Source organism: Nomascus leucogenys, chromosome 11 (genome assembly GCF_006542625.1).
Source record: "Nomascus leucogenys isolate Asia chromosome 11, Asia_NLE_v1, whole genome shotgun sequence".
Classification (NCBI taxonomy): Eukaryota; Metazoa; Chordata; class Mammalia; order Primates; family Hylobatidae; genus Nomascus; species Nomascus leucogenys.
In genome coordinates this window covers 77143184-77157810 of record NC_044391.1, presented here as the reverse complement: position 1 = coordinate 77157810, position 14627 = coordinate 77143184, and the positions used below count along the sequence as shown (strand labels likewise).

Genomic DNA, 14627 nt, shown 5'->3' with positions numbered 1-14627 from the left:
CACCCAGCCTCATACTTATTTTTTATATTTAAAATGATTTTGCTTTTCTTGTTTCTTAGTGCATGTAAACAAGTATCTTTGCCTGCTGTATAACTGTGTGTATCTCATTTTCCTCACAGTACTTATTGATTCCATTTACAAAGTGACTGAGGGCCGGCAGTCTGAAATATTCCACAGACAAGCTGAGGGGAACTTCGACCCCAGCTGCTGCTTCACCATCTACCATGGCAACCACATGGAGTCCCTGGACCTCATCACCTCCAACCCCGAGGAGGCCCGCACCTGGATCACAGGCCTCAAGTACCTGATGGCTGGCATAAGTGATGAAGACTCCCTTGCCAAAAGGCAGAGGACCCATGACCAATATCCTTTCTAGAACCTTATTTTCAGCTCTCTTTTGCTCTCTGTGTATGCGTGTGTGTGCATTTGTGAAGTAAGGATTAGACTGTTTTAATTTTTCCCATAATTTTCCTTTCTCTTTCTTTACCCCTCACACCCTTTTCTCCCCTCCTGACTCTCACTCCAAATAAATGAATGCATGAAATATATGGAAACTTAAGCTTGTATGAACTCAGGAGCAAAATTCTTTGAAGAGACCGAATCTAGCTCCACAATCAGAGGTCTCCAAATACAGCCTCAAGTTTCCTAAGAGAGAGAAAGTGCCCATTAAGTATCATTGCCTCTTTTAAATCATAGGCATATTCATTAACTGTAACTGGGAAAACACTGATTTGGATTAGAGAAAATCCTACTTTGTTATAAAGTCAGTTTAGTTTAACAAATACTTTGTGAGTTGCAATTAGGTACTGTGCACTGAGCTCCTTCCTGCTTTTTCTCTTTCTAACTTACAGTTTGGAAATTGAACTGATTGATACCAAAGGGGAAATTATTTTTTACTTACTAATATTTACTCTCTCTTAATTGCTTGAGAAACTGGAATCTAAGTCTCATTCTTGATTAAACCCATGCTTGTGGTCCTGCAGTGCTGACAAGATAAATGATTAATGGAGTTGGTGTGCAGGCATCCTTCTTGCTGGGATTGACTGGGCATATAGCAAGGCCTTTCTGGCCTCAGTTTCCTTATCTGTAAAGTGAAGGTATAAGGTATAAGGCTAGTTGACTCCTTTGGTTCCCTTCTTCACATTTTGAATGGCCTTAAAATACAGGTGTCTCTGTCCATGCAGGGAGTAGTGCTACTCCCTTGCCGTCATTGGAATGTGTGCCCTAATTTTTTTCCCAGGGGTTGGTGATATATTTGTGCTGCTCTAGCTATAATCCTTCACCCAGAGTATTGTTGGAGAAGAATGGAAATAATTCAGCTCATGAAAGGATCTTGACAGTGTGAAAAGTCTGAGTTGATGAGCCATGATGTTTTCATCAATATTCACAGCATGCAGATAAAGGCAACTGGGATTTAGAAATGAACAGAACACCAACAGGATTTAACTTTCTGTGCTTAAATCTGTTGGTTTGATTTCTAACTCTTTAACATTTGGTAAAAAACAACCAACCAAAAATACTGAATGTTTTCTGGTACAAGTATCAGAAACCATACTAACAGTGACTTAAACAATAAAGAATATTCATTTTCTCATAAACAAGAGACCTGAGATGGGGCAGTTCCGGGGTCAGCTACTTCACTGGTTCAGTGATGTCATCAGAGACCCAGGTCCTGCCCTTCTCACCATGTTGGCTTGGTCTTGCAGCTGACTTCCCTTTGGTCAGAGAGAACTGCTGTAGCATTAGGCAGTATCTCTAAACACAGCTCTGCACAGAGGTAGTAGAGTTTTCTTCTCACAATTTTTTTTTTTTTTGGAGATGGAGTCTTGCTCTGTCATCCAGGCTGGAGTGCAGTGGCGTGATCTCGGCTCACTGCAACCTCCGCCTTCTGGGTTCAAGCGATTCTCCTGCCTCAGCCTCCTGAATAGCTGGGATTACAGGTGCCTGCCGCCATGCCCGGCTAATTTTTTTTTTTTTTTGTATTTTTAGTAGAGACAGCATTTCACCCTGTTAGCCAGGATGGTCTTGATCTCCTGACCTCGTGATCTGCCCGCCTCGGCCTCCCAAAGTGCTGGGATTACAGGCGTGAGCCACCGCGCTTGGCCACAAATCTTTTTTTTTTTTTTTTAAAGAGAAAAGAAAAACTTCCCAGAAATCCCCCAAAAGACAACTTCTCATCATTTCCCAAAATTACTATTGCTGCCTCATTCCTAAACCAATCTCTTGCAGGAGAAATTAACTGACATAATTAAACTTTGATCTCTCCCCTTTTTTCACTCTTAAAAACTGAAGACTTAGGCTGGGTGCATGGCTCCTGGCTGTAATCACAGCACTTTAGGAGGCTGAGGTGGAAGGATCACTTGAGGCCAGGAGTTTGAGACCAGTCTGGGCAAAATAGTGAGACCCCATCTTTACAGAAAATTAAAAAGATTAGCCAGGTGTGGTGACACATGCCTGTAGTGCCGGCTACTCAGGAGGCGAGGTGGGAAGATTGCCTGAGCCCAGGAGTTGGAGGCAGCGGTGAGCTACCAAGACCCTGTCTCTTAAAAACAAAAAACTAACAAAAAAAACCCTGAAGATTCTAAAGAGCTTTTGTTTATGTGGGATCTATTTATTGATACTTGTCATATTAGAGATTAAATGGGAGACATAAAAATGTGTTTATTTATAATAATAAACTCTGTTGCATGTTAATATTTTTATAAAAAGTATTTTTTCAAAGCAAAACACGTTAGAAAAACAGTATTGCTTCACCGTTTTACAAATCTCTTTAATGTCTGGCAATAGAACACATGGGTTCTCTTATCTGCTTCTGCATTCAGTCTGTTGCGATATGTTGTTTTGATTGAAGTACACGAAGAAAATCTGGCCTCACACAGACATGTAGTTGGAAAAAGAGGGAACCTCATGTTTATGGGGACCTCCAGGACTATACTTTGAGGACAGTTGTATTAAACCAAGATTTACCCCCCCCCAATCCCCCCATCGAGTTCCCACTCATCATTAAAGTACATGGCTTTTGGGTACCTGAACAAAATCAAGGTTGTGTAGCAAGGAAGAAGGAAGAGCAGTGGCCATGGGGAAGCAACCAAATCCAGAAGCTTCTAGCCTCATCCAGTTAACTAGGACAAGTTCACAGCATTCCATAGCTGCAAGTCACTTATAGAAGCCTCTCTCATAATCCTTGAAAGAGATGAGTTAGAGATGGGCATAAATCATCTTTTTGCTTTGTTGGTCAAAAGTTTTTTGAACCTGATTGTCCACGTTTACTGGCACTTGAAAGTTTTCATATTCTATGGGATCCGTATTCTGAAAATATACTGTCCAGAAAGCAGGTGTACCGTGGCACTACACAGAGCAACCATTTTGTAAGAAATACAGAAGCAGTTGATTTTTGCGTCAGTGAAGGAATAAAAGGGAAATAATAAATTGAATAGTAAAGAGGAAGCTGAAGTGAAAAATGAGAAAGGTTATTTTGAGTCAGGGAATCATTTTCATACAGATGTGTCAGAATTTAATAGGGTTTTAGATAATATCTTTTTGTTTGTTTGTTTGAGGCGGAGTCTCGCTCTGTCACCCAGGAGTGCAGTGGTGCGATCTCGGCTCACTGCAAGCTCCGCCTCCTGGGTTCACGCCATTCTCCTGCCTCAGGCTCCCTAGTAGCTGGAACTACAGGCGCCTGCCACCACGCCCAGCTAATTTTTTGTTTGTTTGTTTGTTTTGAGATGGAGTCTGGCTCTGTCGCCCAGGCTGGAGTGCAGTGGCAGGATCTCAGCTCACTGCAAGCTCCGCTTCGCTGGTTCACGCCTTTCTCCTGCCTCAGCCTCCCGAGTAGCTGGGACTACAGGCGCCTGCCACCACGCCCGGCTAATTTTTTGTATTTTTAGTAGAGACGGGGTTTCGCCGTGTTAGCTAGGATGGTCGCGATATCCTGACCTTGTGATCCTCCCGCCTCGGCCTCCCAAAGTGCTGGGATTACAGGCGTGAGCCACCGCGCCTGGCCTAGATAATATCTTAATAATGGGATTACATCCTTAATTTGATAAACATTTAACTACATTAATGAAAAGAACAGATTTGGGATGTTCATTATTAGATTTCACTTAGGACTGAAAATTTCAACTGTGAATGAAAAATGAGAATAATGAAATTAAATGGCTGCATGAGAAAATCCATCCAGTCTAGAGCGTAACTTATTTCTGCAGTATGGCCATGCTGAGTGATGGCCATGATGCAGTACTCATACTTACTAGAAGAAATCCAGTGTCATTAGGGATCAGACCCTGGTGCTGCACTGCCTGAGGTCGAGCCCCCACTCTGCCTGTGCTATGCAAATTTGGATGAATTACTTATGTTCTTTTGCCTTCAAGTCTTTTATCTGCAACATGGTGATGATGATAATGATAGTGTCTGCCATACAGAGGTGTGTTAAGATCAGTTGAGTATATATAGTCCTTAGAACACTGCCTAGCACTTAATAAGCACTTTACAAGTAATAGGTACTGCTGTCATTGCTAAAAAGAGGTAAAGAGTGGCAAATCTTTAGCTTTCCTATTCAGATAAATGAAAGTCTGAATACTCAGCAGATCTGTATGCAAAGATGATGGTTCTGGCACTTAGGCTCAGCATTTCTCTCTATCAGACCATTCTCCTTCATGTTTTCCCCACCTTATCTCTTGACCCCATGAGGGAAATTATTACTTCCAGAAGGCTTCAGGCCACCTGTTATGTATGTTATAAATCCAGACCTTATTCTTTCCCCCTCAAACTACTGGGCAAATCTGGCCCACTCCTGATTTTTGTGTGGACTCCTGAGCTAAGAATGGGTTTTAAATGGTTAAAAAAAAATCAAAAGAAAAACATTTTGTGACCTGTGGAAATTACTTGAAATTAGAATTTCAGGGTTCTGAAATTCCAATAAAGGTTTATTGGAACACAACCATGTTCATTCATTTATATCTGTATGGCTGCTTTCTCATGACAGTGACAGAGTGGAATAGTTGCAGCTGACAGCAAATGTCCTGCAAAACTTAAAATATTCACTATCAGGCCCTTTACAGAAAAGTTTGCCCTCCCCTGTACTAGATAGGATCATTCAATGCTTTACATGCTCCTACAGTCTCTTGATAGAAAATCCTAGATCATTACTTTGCATTCAGTCTCACCCAGATTTTCTCTGAGGAATGACTGTTTCTCTTTTTAAAATTATTATGGTGTGGCTATAAATTATTAATTCAGGGCTTTATTGGACACATATCTTAATTAGGAAGAACATCTTTAAGATATCAGGACATTTTTACCTGGAGTTGTATACTATGTGGACCATTACTGGAAAGAATAGTTTTTTCATTTATGGAATCTTAGAGTTGGAAGGGATTTCAAGGTTAAAAGTTGTGTTCCTTGATATTGTAGGTGAAGAAATGGAGCCTCCAAGAGGTGATATGAGTAACCCTCTGTCACAAGGCCAAGTAAGCAGTAGAATTAGGACTAGTGCACATTTCTTCATTTGATTCTGCCTCTGTTTTTACTTTACCAGTTCCCTAAACCAATAATCAAAGCCGATTTCCGTGTTGGTGCTAAAGGCTTTGCAGACAGACACAGGCTTATCCTAAATGTTTGTATCTGCAGAATACACACATGCTTACGGTTTGGCTGTCCCTGCCTCTTCTCTGGAGAAGACTTTGAGAGGCTTTGATAAAGAATTATATTTGATAAAGGGTTATAGAATAAAAGGATAAAAATATTACTGCCATCAGACTCCTTTTGTCACTTCTTTGAACTCCAGCCATATACTTTGTGGGGCATAGAGTAGTGTCCATAGTTGAAAGCCCCAAGTGGGTGCTGCGTGCCTTGAAAACAGAAGAAAATGAGACTCAGGCACTTATTAGTGATTGGGCCAAATGTTTCACCCTTTTGGTTCTTCAGTTATTTTCCCCCCAGATCTGGACCTCCCTTAACTTCCAGGGGTCATATAAAATGAGGTCCTGACAAGTCTATAAGGAAAAATTGAACTAGAAAGAGCTGGGCTAGTTATTTTAAAATTTTAAAGGGAAAAAATATGAAATAAGGTATTTACAAAATATGAAGTAAGGCGATCTGAAAATATCCTCTACTTAATTTTAGAAGACATAATATGTTACCTTTCTAGTTGTTTTTACTTTCTGAGGTATAATCTCCTACAGTCATAATTTGAATCATATAGAAATGGAAATATGATGTACCCTCTCCTCTGATATACATTCATTCTCCCATTTCTTGGTTTTTAAAACTATACCTTTTGCTTACTTTGAGTCTCTGGTTTCTTGCTATCTATCACCTTATTCTTTTCCTCTTCATTACCCTTCAAATATTGAAGTTTAATTGGTTTTCTAAATATGCACATGGTACTTGCCTTTTGTAACCTACCCCTCAACAACTATGAATCATCCATTTGAAAAAATCCTTTGCTAAAAGTTAACTGGGAATTTTCAATTCCTGTGTTACCATTTCATCTGCGTTCTCACTATGTAAAGCAATCCAAGGCTCTTCCCACTGAGGATCTTTTAAAACTTCAGTTCACATGATGTAAACCTTTCGTATCCAAACTCAGCTTCTTATTCTCAGTCACATCATCTCTACCTGAGCTTTGAGGGCACCTCCTAGCACATTATGTTTGTACTTCACATTACCTGCCCGTGATTTAGAAATTTGGGCCAATTAGGTGAGAATCATCAAAGCTAGTAATAGGAAGAGAAGCGTGGTATAGAGACAGACCTTATGTGTAGAAGAGTGTGCTAGATCAGGCACAAAAGACCTGAGTTGAGACCTGGTTCTCATACTAATGATCACATTTCTCTCTCTCCTCTCATTTTATATCCTTATCTGACAATGATGAGATTGAACTAGATGGTCTAATTTGCTAAATGTCTGAGTGGGACAGAGAAAAGAGAATTGAAAAGATCATGTACCATGGGGTACTGTGAAGGTAAAAAGATAGTAGGTAAAAGGGCATAGGAGAAGATAAGCCGTATATTTATATTTGGGGTTTCATCATAAAGAGATTCTTAAACAAAGTGTTAGAGAGATGTAATACTGGGCCGTTCCTGCTACATGCCATCTGTATGCCTCATAAATGAAGAACTCTAACCTTGTGAATGAGAACTGATAGGGACACAAGATTTGTGTTATGAACATGGCAGCATAACTGAGAAAAACCGGTCAGAAAATGAAAAGCAAAAAGGGATAACATTTAAAGTCATATAGAAATATTTATGTTTATGGAGTTTGCTATTGGAGGTGTGAATTAAGGTGTTATTGTCTTGCTAGAGTGGAATTGGAACCAGTGATGTAGCTTTTAGTATCCATGAGGTTTTAGTATCCATGAGGATTAGGAGGGTAATTCATTCCTTCTATTTAGGATAGTGATATAGTGTTTTGCAATAATAGATTTGATATTTAATTTGGATAAGATTGAATAAGAATGTTTGAATTAAAGATGCTCAAAATAATTTGGTTTAACTCTCATTTCGCAATGGAGGGAACCACCCCCCCCACCCCCCGCCCCCGCTTTCTTTCTTTTGAGACAGAGTTTCATTCTTCTCACCCAGGCTGGAGAGCAATCTTGGCTCACTGCAACCTCCACCTCCCCGGTTCAAGCGATTCTCCTGCCTCAGCCTCACAAGTTGCTGGGATTACAGGTGCCTGCCACCATGCCTGGCTAATTTTTTTATTTTTAGTAGAGACAGGGTTTCACCATGTTGGCCAGGCTGGTCTCAAACTCCTGACCTCAGGTGATCCACCTGTCTCAGTCTCACAAAGTGCTGAGATTATAGGCATGAGCCACTGCACCCAGCCGGGAACTCCCTTACCCCCTTTATGTGTTCCCCTTCCATTCCTGGTTTGTTGTTGTCATTGTTATTGTCATCATTATTAGTAGCTCATCAGAGCCTATGGATTGCAGGGCCTCCTCAAAAGAATTTCTTCTCAAGTTCTGTGTTACTGATAAATGTCCTTACGAGTATTCTGTGAGAGAGCAGTTTTTAATTTTGATGAGCACACAGGTGTTTTCTTTGACCTTTCTGCACATGGGTGAAGCAGACCTTTGAGGAAGCTGATAAGAATGGTGATGGCTTGTTGAATATTGAAGAGATACATCAGCTGATGCATAAACTGAATGTTAATCTGCCCCGAAGAAAAGTCAGACAAATGTTTCAGGTAAGTTTTCACAATTTCACTGGCCTTATATAAAATACACAGAGGTTATTAACGTACTTAGGTATATTAAAAGGCTATTTTGTTTTGTTGGAAGCTAATATATGTGCTCTGTACTGTTTTATTTTTCTTTGATGAAGAAATGATTTTGTTTCATCAAGTAAAAAGACTTTATAAATTTAACATTCATCCAAAATTTCACTTCCTAAAATGCTTTTTTGTTATTGTCGCTGTTTTCCTGACAAATAATGGAAGAAACTTGCTCCAGTCCCTTTGAGAGGACAGTAATACCTCATTTGCCTACCTCGCAGGGCTGTTGTGAGGATCAGAATAAAGACTAACATGACAAAAAATAGCACTTGTCTAAAATCTCAAGAGCTCTGTATTTTGTTTCTGAGGAGTTCAGGATTTAGGCAATTCACTCCTGCCTTTTAGGGAGCTCTCCAGAATTCCATTCAACTCCTTGTTGGTTAGATGAAAGGCTCTTTCCCTGTTGATAAGTCATTGAGAAAAATCCTTGGGCCCAGACTTATTCTGTGGCATCCAGCTAGGACTGCATTTAATCCTCACCTGGGTACAGAAGTGAGCTCTCTTAAGTCAGGGCAAAGACAATGTTAGGCTATTAGAAATTACTAGAGTACTAATTTGTAACAGGCTGTTATTTGAAGATAAGTCGTGTGTGCGTAATCCATGTTTTGCAATGATTTTCTAGGTGATACTTTGTATATGTAAAAATAAGCATAGGAGGGCAATATGATGTTTAATGTTTCTACTTGTTCTTAGAGGTGGTAAGAACAGAGACAACATGGGGTATGTGTTGCAACAATAAATGGAAGACAGAGGCTGGCTCTGTTCTGTGACCCTTTAAGGGTGGCCCTGTTCTTGGTTGGAGATGGTTTGCATTGTGGGAAACTGAGTCTCATTGCACTGGAGAACAGCATGAGAGAATGGGAAGAGGAGGGAGTGAGATTTGCTGTATAGGGAATCTGAGAGATGGAGTGAGGGACTTTGGAGGGGAAATGAGTTATCTTTAAACATATGGGAAGGTTTGCCATGTTTCTGGTATGCGGTGTTATCTCACTTTTGCCCTGCTGTGAGCCCCACCTCCTGTCTGTTCATTTGCACAGGAGCTGATCACAGCATTGAAGAGGTAGCTGCTGATTCAATGTAAGAGGCCAATCCTAAAGGGGAGGGCAAAGTCTGTACCTATACAAATCATGATTTCTTGGGTAATTATTGGAAGTAAAATTTGGAAGCATTTGTTCATAATCGACCCAAGGTTAGCAAAATTTTAAAAAGGTTTTAATGACCACTTTGACTTTCAAAGCTTTGTTTAATACCATATAACAGTTGAGTGTACTTCACAAAATCTATGCATTTCAAAATGCCATTCATTCCCTGTCTGTTTTTGTTTACTTAGAATTGTGTTCACTTAGAATGAAGAAGAGCACATAAGTGGGTCAGTTGCTCATTATTTATCCCCAATAGTTTTATGGTTTTATGAATAATTCAGCCAACCTGTAAGTAAGGCATATGATGAAAGCTTCATGCTCAATAATTACTAGAAACAATTTTAACAAGAAATCAATCCAGATGGATTGTTTAGAATTTTCTATGGAGGGAAAGCAGGGAGTTACCAAGGATGCCCATGGCTTTAAGAGCATCAACTCTACCTTTGGAGAATTAAGAGAGATTCTCTCATAGGTAAAAATTACATTTGATTGGATTACAGTTCAGAAACCTATGAGAGACTGATATTTTTCTCATGTGTTAAATACATCTTCTTTCTTTTGTTCTTGATTAGTCTTTTTCAAGATTTCTCATTTTTATTGGTTCTTTAGAAATTAGGCTTTGGTTTTCTTTCTCACCTATATGTTACAGCTGTTTGTTTTCTATTTTATTACTTTTTGCTTTTGTTTATAATTTATTTTCTTCACTTAATTTTTGTCACTTTTTTGAGTTGAATTATTAACTTCTTTTTAAAATCTTTGCTGTCTAGTAATTTGACTTCAAGTTTCTAATGTTATTTTATAAGTTTTAATATGTAGTGTATTTTTCACTTACATATGTTTTATTTCCTATTTAGAATTGTATTGTTTCTACAGGTTTTTTTTTTTTTTAAGCTTTCTTTGTTGATTTATAAATTTACAGTGGTCAGAACAATTGGTTTGTGTGAGGTTGATTCCTTATAATTTGTTCAAACTTTCTGGCCAAATATGTGGTCGCTTTATAATGTTCCACATGTGCTTGAAGAGAATGTGTGCTCACCACTTCGGATTTGTGTACTAGCTCTTTTATAGTGTAAATATTATTTCCCAGTACTGAATTTCCTATTTCTAACTTTCATATTGCTTTATTTTCTCTATGCCCTTTTCAGGAAGCCGACACAGATGAGAATCAGGGAACTTTGACATTTGAAGAGTTCTGTGTTTTTTACAAAATGATGTCTTTGAGACGAGACCTTTATTTGTTACTTTTGAGCTACAGTGACAAGAAAGATCACCTAACTGTGGAAGAACTGGCTCAGTTTTTGAAGGTGGAGCAAAAGGTATCATTAGACTGTTAAAATGAAAGTTTACTTAAAAGTACTCATGAAAGATATGTCTTTCTTTTGGGGTTAAATATAGGTGTACTTTGAATTTCGCAAAGGTAGTAAATATCACTAGTTCACAAAAATCTTATCTTTGAGTCATTTAAAACAGTTTCTAGCAGCTTTTAAGAGAAGAAGTGATAACTTGAACACTGGGTTATATAATTCTTAACCTTAAATGTATTGAATACAGATATGCATATTTTTCCACAAAGAAATGAATGTTAATATTTTAATACAATGGTAATGCTTTCTTTATACTAATACCATGATGTATTATTAGTTTATACTATATAGTAGTATAAATTAGTATTAGTATAAATTTAGTCAAATTTATTTATTTTAAATATAAATTTATATTCATACTAATAAAATAGCTAGATATTTAATGATGGCACAATTCTTAACTACTATTGTGGTAGGTCATTGATAATTCTGACAGTAAATTGGCATTTGATCATGTGAAAAGGCTAAGTAAATTAGGTCCTGATTAGCAAAGAGAATCTCTAAATATGTTTAAAATAAGATGTTTTAATCTTAATATTATATAGGCTGAATTATGGTCAGCAAAGCTAACTTCTCAGTCTGCTTTTTAAATATCTCCTCAAAGTCTGTTTCTCACTAAAGTAGAGGAATAAATGAATGTTTTATTCAAATTTTTTAACCTTTTATATTAGACTTATTGAGAGGAGGCTTTGGTTTTGTGCAGTTGATGAGGTTTACTTTTAATTCTCTTAATGGAACAATTGTCTTAATATAAAGAGCTACTTAACTCCTTTGTTTATTTTAAGTCAGCGGCATTTAGCTCTGTTGAAATCGTAAAAAATCACCAAATATTTGGACTATATAGTACAATCATCAGTAGAACTAATTCTTTCTACAGTACTCACACAAATAATCAGCCAGCTTGTGCTTGAACACTTTCCAATTTTTTAATAAAACCTTTATTGAGATATTATTCACATACCATAAAATTCACCCTTTTTAAAGTATACATTTAAGTGTTTTTTAGTGTATCAACAGAGTTGTGCAACTATTGGCTAGGGACGGTGTCTCATGCCTGTAATCCCAGCACTTTGGGAGGCTGAGGCGGGTGGATCACCTGAGGTCAGGAGTTTGAGACAAGCCTGGCCAACATGGCGAAACCCCGTCTCTACTAAAAATACAAAAATTAGCTGGCCGTGGTGGCGAACTCCTGTAATCTCAGCTACTTGGGAGTCTGAGGCAGGGAGAATTGCTTGAACCCAGGAGGTGGAGGTTGTAGTGAGCTGAGATTGCACCCCTGTACTCCAGCCTGGGCGACAGAGCGAGACTCCACCTCAAAAAAAAGAAAAAAAATAAGGGCTGGGCACGGTGGCTCACGCCTGTAATCCTAGCACTTTGGAAGGCCGAGGCGGGCGGATCACCTGAGGTCGGGAGTTCGAGACCAGCCTGACCAACATGGAGAAACCCGGTCTCTACCAAAAATACCAAATTAACCAGGCGTGGTGGCACATGCCTGTAATCCCAGCTATTCGGGAGGCTGACACAGGAGAATCGCTTGAACGAACCCAGGAGGCGGAGGTTGCGGTGAGCCGAGATAGCGCCATTGCACTCCAGCCTGTGCGACAAAAGCGAAACTCCGTCTCAAAAAAAAAAAAAAAAAAAAAAGGGAAAAAAGAGTTGTGCAACTGTAACCACTATCTAATTTCAGAACATTTTCCACACCCCAAGAAAAAAACCCATACCTATTAGCAATTATTCCCCATTTCTCTCTCCCCCACAGGCTGTGGCAACTAATATTTCTGTCTCTATTAATTTGTCTGTTTGTCTGTTCTGGACATTTCATATAAAGGGAATCATATATGTGACCTTTGTGATTGGCTTCTTTCATTTGGTATAATGTTTTCAAGATTCATTCATGTTGTGGCATTATCAGTGTTTCATTTCTTCTTATTGCCAAATAATATATCATTGTATGAATATACCACATTTTGTTTATATATTCATCAGTTGATGGAAATTTGGGTCATTTGGTTTTTGGGGGCTATTATGAATAATGCTGCTGTGAACATTCATGTACAAGTTTTTGTGTGGACATACGTTGTCAAGTCTCTTGAATATATATCTGAGTGGAAAAGTTGGGTCACCTAGTTTGATCCCTTCTTTCAGTCTGGATCTGGATATTGCAAGGACTTTATGTGAACCAGGATAAACTTCTGCCACAGAGACCCAGTGAATAAAACATTGGGTTAATATCTGAATATCAGAGAGAGATAAATTTCCAGTAGCTCTTAAGAAGTATAGCTGACTGAAGATGTGCTGGATGACTCTGACAATTGTGTTTTCTTCCTTGAAGGTGTTAACAAGGATTTGAGATGCTATTAAGGAGATTGAAATATGGGTGGGTGCTTGGGTTAGTAACATTTCAGATTAATTCACTTCCTTGTATGAATAGATACTATATTTCCTAGGTATTGTGCTAAGTTTTGGTAGTGGACAAATCCTACCCTCAGAAAGCTCAAAATGAAGACCTTTTTTTGATACTTTATGATTTTGAGAGTCTATGATAAAAGGAAAGAGAATGCGAAGAACTAAAACAACGTGCTTTTTAAAGTTTGCTGGATTTTTCCTTTTTGAGGTAGAATAAAATTATAATTATTGTGCTCCTTTCCTTTGGGTATTGGGAAGGTGCTGACGATCACTTTAATGAGGGTCATATGGTCTGCTTCAGGGGAAGCTCAGAAAATTCTTCCTAGGTTTTATGGGTGGAAGGGCTTGGGGGAAGGCCAGAGGTACCTTTCCTTTTCTGCTGTTTTCCACAAATGCTAGGGTGCAATATTTTAGGGTACCGTGTACTGAACTGCATCAAATCTGTACATGATTAGAATTTTCTTCCAAATTACTTCTCCTTTACCCTCCCACTCCAAGTCTGTCATAGTGTGATATAATAAAATATACATTTGGCCTTTTTTCCAGTTCCTGGCACAGAGCTCCTAAAACTCTTAGAATTTCCTGAGAAGTATCTTTTATTATTTATAATGAACCCCTTTTCATCGTATCTGAGTTCATGCTAATGAGGTAATTATTGTTGGGCCCCTGGATAGTTTCAGGATAGGGGCTGGTAGCCAGCAAAACCAACCATGTGATTAGATAACTTTCTAATACCTACTTAATATTTTACTTTACCTTATTATCACAATCATATACATTTTAGAAATAACAGATTCACTTTTATGAGTTTTATTGTTGCTTTCTTAAGAATTAAACCTGATAGTGTTATTAGCAAAATGCTTTGTCAAAATTAGTTATTTTAAGTAGTTTGATAGTTTGGCAAAGGCAGAGATTCCTTATTAACAATGTTAGCTATGGGACAGGTGAAAAAAGGGAATTGGGTAATAGAAATGTCTATATTTTCCCTTAGAGGATACGTCCTTTCTACATCTTTACTCCTCTGTGTCCCTCTCTTATATAACTACTTCTCCATCCTTACTTGCAGAACTCTCATAGTGTACTGGAAAGAACATTAGACCAAGAGTCCAAAACACCTGCATTCCACACGCTGCAAGCTTTAGTGGTTGGAGAATCAATCATGATTGTTTCTGAGCCTTGGTTTCCTGATCCATGCAAAGGGAGCTGATACCTGTCTTTCCTATCGCACAGTGTCAAATTGAACATTGCAATGATGAACAGGAAAGTCCTTTGCCCAAGATATTCAGAAGTGTGACAATGTGAGGAATTAAAGTTAAAAGGTATAAACTACTGACTTCAAATTCATTCAGGCTAGTGGAATTACCCCAGTTCATTTGAATAGCAATACTGGATGTCACTTGCTAAGGGGCATGTATTTCTTCTCTCCTTTTAGTTT

General features: G+C 38.5%; 1 protein-coding gene across 7 annotated transcripts in view; it reads left to right on the top strand.

The window, feature by feature from the left end:
* Nucleotides 1-14627, top strand: part of PLCH1 (phospholipase C eta 1) — a 217318-nt gene that overhangs the window by 113989 nt on the left and 88702 nt on the right. For all 7 annotated transcript variants that reach the window (XM_030822742.1, XM_030822744.1, XM_030822743.1 and 4 more), the window contains exons 3-5: nucleotides 120-363; nucleotides 8064-8193; nucleotides 10568-10738. In XM_030822742.1, coding sequence (XP_030678602.1) covers nucleotides 120-363; nucleotides 8064-8193; nucleotides 10568-10738 — 545 coding nt within the window. The remainder of the gene's footprint in view (nucleotides 1-119; nucleotides 364-8063; nucleotides 8194-10567; nucleotides 10739-14627) is intronic.